The 6,626-nt window shown below is 52.5% G+C and overlaps 1 protein-coding gene across 1 annotated transcript; it reads right to left on the bottom strand.

Annotated features, from left to right (window-relative positions):
- Window positions 1-843: 843 nt before the first annotated feature.
- Window positions 844-6,277, bottom strand: LOC126509374 (vomeronasal secretory protein 1-like). Its single transcript, XM_050155243.1, is given in 7 exon segments — window positions 844-991; window positions 1,638-1,664; window positions 1,856-1,953; window positions 2,525-2,639; window positions 2,847-2,917; window positions 3,185-3,306; window positions 3,668-6,277. Coding segments are annotated over 6 exon segments (522 nt in total). The 5' UTR covers window positions 3,758-6,277; the 3' UTR covers window positions 844-991; window position 1,638.
- Between the last annotated feature and the right edge of the window lie 349 nt (window positions 6,278-6,626).

Below are 6,626 nucleotides of genomic sequence, written 5' to 3'. Positions count from 1 at the left end.
TCTTGGGATGCTGGTCATTCCCATCAGTGACAATGTACTGGGGACTAGGGATGTTTGAGCAGGAGGGTACATAGATTACAAAAAAAATTAGTGAGTTCACATATCCTCACGGGAGGAGAGAGAGAGAGAGAGAGAGAGAGAGAGAGAGAGAGAGAGAGGAGAGAGAGAGAGAATTGGGTCTTAGCTGGCCTCTCATGATGCTCAGAGCATAGTCTCAGAATGATCGAAGAAATAGCATTGGTGGCATCAGAATGTTCTAGCAAGGCTGCTCCTGGAGCTGGGTCTTTTCCCACAACAGCTCCTATATTTGTTCAGCCTGCAGGGAGAGACCACAACACTGTCCCCTACCCGTGGAAACAAATTCTCAATGTCCTACAGTCTGTCCTGCTGTGCCTGGGAACCTAGCCCCAGGCCTGTGCCCTGGTTACATCCCTACCTCAGTTCCCAAGTGGTCCCCATCTGCACACAGACTCTTTTGGTCCTCACCTTTGCCTTGGAGCCTTACCCTGTCATTGTCTTGGGCCTCTTGTTCATCACACTCATTGCCCAAAACCTGGGCTTTGGGGTGATACACCTACAGAAGGGTCCCAGGGGGGCCGGAACGCTCTTAAGCTTCGAAGCCTACACCAAACAAGGCTAGGGGATTCCTTCTCTCCTACAGTTAGTTCTCAGCCATCAACAGACCACCAAGGGAGAATAAATACATTCATCCAGGGGCCACATACCCAGAGTCACCAGGGACTACTGAAGCTTTTTATTGATGAGCAGAGGAGGAGGAGGAGGAGGAGGAGGAGGAGGAGGAGGAGGAGGAGGAGGAGGAGGAGGAGGAGGAGGAGGAGGAGGAGGAGGAGGAGGAGGAGGAGGAGGAGGAGAGAATAGGGAAGAGAGAGGAGAAGTCAGATGGCCCAGCAGGGTACACTTTCCACATCACGCAGGACAGAGGTTCTGGCGGTACTGTCTTGGGCGGCTTTGGAGCTTGGTTCACCATGATCTAGAAAGGAGACAGAGTGTGAGTCTCTGTAGCAAGGAGAGTAGAGTCAGTCAGTGCAGGGTTATGGTGGGGGAGGGACGATGGGTGCTTTGGAGCAGCACCACAGGCTCTCAGAGATGCAGGGCTAGCCTGTGATGGACAAGGAATTCCTTTCTTCTGACTTCCCTCAGGGAAGCTGTCTATGCAGTGGTCACCAGGCAAGGGTGTGGCCGACAAGCGGGGGCCATAAAGGATACAGACATCATGATTCCACCTGTACCTGGTGTGCCTAGGACTTTCTGCTCCATTATCAAAGTGTCCTCATGTCACCCAGAGTCGGCTCATGAACGTGTGTGTGTGTGTGTGTGTGTGTGTGTGTGTGAGTGTGTACACTGGCAGGTAGGAAATCCCCAGAAGGACCAGGGCAAGGCTAAGAAGGACAGGCACTTCCTGGCTGGGTGGCAACTGGGCAGTTTCACCTGACTGCTGCAGGTCACACCACCAGCACAAGACCACTGATGAGATGACAAGTAGGAAACCTTAAACGACCCAGGAACGAAGCTAAAGAAACCCAGGGTGTGGGACGCAGAAACTGGGCAATTCCCGGCTGCAGCCGAGAGCTTCCTGTTGAATTCCAAGGCTCTTGTTGGCTTCAAGGCTCACTTACCCTAGTCACTCTTGGGTTCACATTTGTCTGTAGAAAGCAAAAAAGCCAGAGATGAGAATGAGGTCTGGACAAGAGCCCATCATATCTACGACTCCTCCCATGACCAAGACCTGCAGCAGGGCCTGCAGTGTCCACCTGGGCTCAGGGGACATGAGGGTGACAGGGTTACAGGTGGCATAGCGGACAGAGAAGGGAACATGGGTTATGTGTGTTCTTACCCATCTGCTCAAGTATGGCCAGGTTCTCTGGTACAAGCCCCTTTTTCTGTGTGAACGCCTTAAATTCTTCCAAGGCCTCCAGGTTTTCCTTGGGGTCCCTCGCTGTGGAAGAGGGATGGGTGAGCAGAGGGAGGTGTCCACACAGGTTAGGAAGGAGCCAGTGCCACAGACAGGAGCTCTGCCCTGCATCTCAGGCTTCATCACGGAATAGCCGAGGGCAGAAAAGGAGGTAGGGAGTGTTGATACTGAACTTGGGGGGCATCTGAGCCACCAGATGACCCAGGAAACCAAAAGCCTTCCAGTGGGGGCCTGTAACATCTTGCACCTGACCTAAAAAGTCCCCATGTCCCAGAGGCACTGAGCTGAGAAGGCGCCAGTCAGGACACCCTGACCTCACATAAACCATGCCTGACACCCCGAGGCTCCACAAAGCAGCTTTAACAGCATCTGTAGTCAAGAGACCTCTGTCCTGGATGGTCCCTGCTGGGCCTATCAGTCACTACAGCGGAACTCAGCAAGGTAGGTAGGTTCAGCCGCCCAGTAGCCTTGTGCCCTGCTCTTGCCTGCTGCTCCTTTCCTTTGTGGGGCCTGCTCCCCGGGAATCTACTGCTCTGAAGAAGAGGAACAGCGGGGCTAGGCACGGGTGCGTTAGGCATGGGTAGGTGAAGCTTTCCTATGAGCTGAGTGGTTGTGAAGTGCATGCCCTCCATCTCCCCATCACAGTAGATCAGCCAATGGTCCTTCACAGAAGACAGCTGCACCTCCAGTTGGCTCTTCCCCTCAACTGTGGAGGCCCCAGAAAGAGAAAGGTGAGCTCCACCCTGCAAACCATCACCTGGGTTCCTTTTCTGATGGCCACGCCAGACTCCAGTTATAGAAGTTCCAGTCATCTCATACCCTGGCCTGTGATGCCTCCTGGGGGTGGGACTTGCCAGGAAGTGCTCCCTCCCATGAGCTGCCAGTCATCCATCCCGGGGTTCAGGGTACTCACAGGCTGAGTAATGGCTGGGCACATCTGTTTGCTCCAAGATGGTGGCCAATTCAAGACACTGGCCATGCATCCTGAAATCAGAAACTATTTTTGCAGTGGCCCTCTTAAACCCGACCTCTCAGCACCTGGGAGGCAGAGGCAGATGGATCTCAGTGATTTTGAGACCAGCCTGGTCTACAAAGCAACTGACCCTCATGCTGATTGGGGTCCACCCTCCACATCCCGCCTCTGGACTCTTCTTTCCAAGTCAGAAGGATTTAAAAAAAAAAAAAACTACCCATTGAGAAGTGATGGGCCAGGTAAGAGACCAACACAACGCGGGAGCCACAGACACTCACGTATGTGCGAAAGAAAACTCCAAGTCACCGTTGTCCAGCACCAACACAAATATGGGCTAGACCTTCTTTATTGGAATGTTGTCTTTCATCACCAAGGCCTTCATGTACCACTTCCCAGAAAACTAAAAGATGGATGTCCTCTTTGCCTGGTGCCTGCCCACCCTCCCTGTGGAACACCTGCCCTCCAACTACCACTCACGTCTGGCTATTTCGTTCCCCCACCAAAACACCGAGCACTCATATGATGGAGACCTGCTTACTTCTAGGGTACCAGGGCCGCCTTCTAGTACATTTTCTCAGTCTCCAGCCCTGCACCCAGGAATGCCTGAACATGCATCGGGGATCCCTTAGCTCCAAATTGATCTACTCTCTTTGGTTACAACCTGCAATAAGGGGTCAGACTGGGATCCTCCCTGAATCCAGAACCCTTGGTGTCCTGCAGTAAAGTCTGAGATGCCACCCTGTCCCCCAGCCCTGACTCACTTGCCTGTTATTCAAAGCAAGGGATGAGGAGTTCTGGGCCCTCAGGGCAGCAAGCAGGAAGAAGCCTGTGGTCAGGAGCAGAGCCTTCATCTCCGGGGTCTGTGTTCATAGCCAATGAACAGATTGCTGGAGCTGAAAGGCTGTACCGGCCCTCACTTGACTTCCCTTTATACACCCACATGCAGGGTCCTTGGGGAACTTGGCACAAAGGACCAGGTCCTTCTGAGTTATGCCCACAGCCAGCTGGCAAGGAGAATGTCGGTGTTTTGTATAACGGCTTGTTAAGACTTCAAGAGATCAACAGGCCACAGGCCATTCCAAAGTGTCAGCCACTGTTTGGAGTCCAAAGAAGCTGAGGGATAATTAGGAACTCGGGGGAAGTGACAAGCCTCCACACTGTCCGAGGTTCGTGTGGGCAGAATTCCAAGAGTCATATGCTTCTTCCCAACCCTCCTCATAATCACCGTTGATCTGTTGTCTGAATCTGGAGAACTGCAAGGGCCACCCGGCAGTTACTGGGGCGGGGAGGGGGGTGTCAGAACGCGAGAAAGAGCAGGATTTCAGACCTGTTCCACCCTGTGTGCACCAAGTCAGCCCCATGAGCCCGGCACCTGCTGTTCTGTTGGGAACTTTGCCCCTGGGTCTCCTGTAGGTCCAACCTTTTGACTCAGGGTTCAGTCAGGTTACTGAGGTGTCCTTCTAGATGTGCTGTCCATACCCTCTCCTTCCTGGCCTTCTCTTCCTCAGAGCACTGGCAGGAGCTGCCTGGGGCTTCTGTTACAAAGCCCTCCAACCTGGCCTTCAGCACCTCACTTCCGTTCCCCTCCGTTCTGGAGGCTGGAGGATGTGAAGCTAGACCAGAGCCATACTGCCCCCAAGGCTCTCTACCCATGGTGTCCTTACCAAAGTTCTGCCTGTCTTTACCTAGTCTCTCCTCAGCCCCAAAGCCTCTCTGACTGCCTGTAACTCAATCCTGTTAGTGGATTTAGGTCACCCTAATTCTTGATTATCTCGTTCAGAGCTCACAGTCACGGGTCGCTGAACCGCACTGTCTCATGAGGCTAGCGGTCAGCCCTACAGCATTCTCAGGGGTTTCTGCTTGGCCTTGCAGATTAGCGGAACTGGTAGAAACTCTGAGAGAGGGGACCAGGCCAGAGTCACCATGGCACCCAGAAGGGCTCCCTCTGATTGCTATTACCTGGTCCTGAGCCTTTAATCACGCAATTCCCCTGCCTCAGACGTTCCTATTGTCTGTGCCTTCAGCACAAATTAGTAAGAACTTCAGTCACTAAGCTAGTTTTCGGTGGCATTCACTGTGTGCCCTCTGCCCTGAAGCTCTCCTGCTCTCCCACAGAATAGCCATGTTCGCTTAACTTGGACCATGGAGGCTCCTAGCTTGGCTGCCTATCCTGGGACCTCAGACTGAGCCAGCAACCAGCAGGGGATGCAATGCCCTTCCAAAGGTCTTTATGCCCCTAGGCCCAGGACTTGCTCTCCACATGGGGTCATCATCCAGGTAGGAAGGCACAGAGCCAGTGCCTGTCAGGCAAGGAATAAGAGGCGGGTTCCAGCCTCTGAGTGGAAGTCTCTGGCTTCCCTTCTGTGACTTTCTCCTACTGACAGACAGGCGCCCTGCCTCCTGCCAGAACTTGAGAGCACATATGTTCTGGATCCCTGAAAGTCTTCCATAGCTGCCTGATACTCATGAGCCAAAACACTCAAGGTCATCTGAGGGAACCAAGATGCCTTTGTATTCATTCTCAGTAGCGTCAGTGTGATGGAGGCTTGGGTTAAGACCCAGTAGGTCACAGACTGATGGATAATGTCTTAATGCTCTCCCTTGCACACATAGTGAAGGCAGGAACACTAGAAACATATAGACAGCTTTATCCCCACTAACTGCATTGTTTAAAGTCTACAAAGGAACCAGAATTGCAGCTTCCAGAGCAGAAAGTAGATTCAGAGTGATGAGGGACTGATGACGTAGATTCCTGGTGGGTCTAGATTCCTGTCTTGGATGGTGGTCTTCATGGGCTGCTCCTGGCCCAAGAAGAAAAAAAAACAGTATAGGTAGGAACCTCAGAGTTTTACCAGTTCTGAGGACCCCACACTGACTGGGGTGGACCCGAGTGTCCCCTGCCATAGACCACCAGAGATCTGTCTTTTGCATGGATCAACACAACTCCCTGGGCACTCTGCGGCTTAGCCAACTCCAGGCTCAGGTCTTCTAAGCTGTATCAGGGATGGCATCTGAGATACTGAGAGACTGGGGACTGCTTGACAGGTGTGAATAACTGCTACATATTGTTTGAGTCACGATGACTGTGAACAGTAAATTACTAATATAAGCATTCCTTCTGATGTTAGTTTTCCTGTGAAGACATTAGGGGGCGGTGATTTGAATCCCTAATTGACAGCTAGCTGTTAGACTCTTCCCTGGTGTCCTGCATGCCTTGAGCGAAGGACTGTCAATCAAGCAGCCAGCCAGACTTCCCTTATGCCAGCCACAGATGGCTTGTGAAAATCACTCAACGATTGCAGCTGCTTGTTGCTCAAGCACAACTCTGGCCCCTAAGGTGAGGAGGCCACAGCCATGCCTGTTTGGAAACAGTTGATGCCAGACTTAACTCCAACCATGCTCCCCCCCCCCGCCCCAGCCAGGAGAAGAGCTGCTTTCCATGGCAGCATAAGATGGGGAGAGTTTTGGCCGGTTCAGAGGGACAGTGCCCTGCCTAGGACAAATACAACCACCCACGTGCATGACTATTTGTTAAGATGGGTACAAGCACCCCTTTTCTAGATATCTTGGTTGACCGTTGAGCTCCCTTTGTGAGCTAAGAGGTTCTCTTGCTGTGCTTATTGTCTTATGCTTCAACATTGAGTCCAGTAAAACACTTCCTGGGGGGGGGGTTGACAGGATGGCTCAGTGGATAAGGGCATTTGGCATCACACATGGCAA

The sequence above is a fragment of the Alexandromys fortis genome, unplaced genomic scaffold, assembly GCF_014885135.2.
Source record: "Alexandromys fortis isolate MF-2015 unplaced genomic scaffold, M_Fortis_MF-2015_v1.1 scaffold_72, whole genome shotgun sequence".
Taxonomy (NCBI): domain Eukaryota; kingdom Metazoa; phylum Chordata; class Mammalia; order Rodentia; family Cricetidae; genus Alexandromys; species Alexandromys fortis.
Note: the sequence above shows the minus strand (reverse complement) of the source record. Positions and strands in the feature narration are given on the sequence as shown.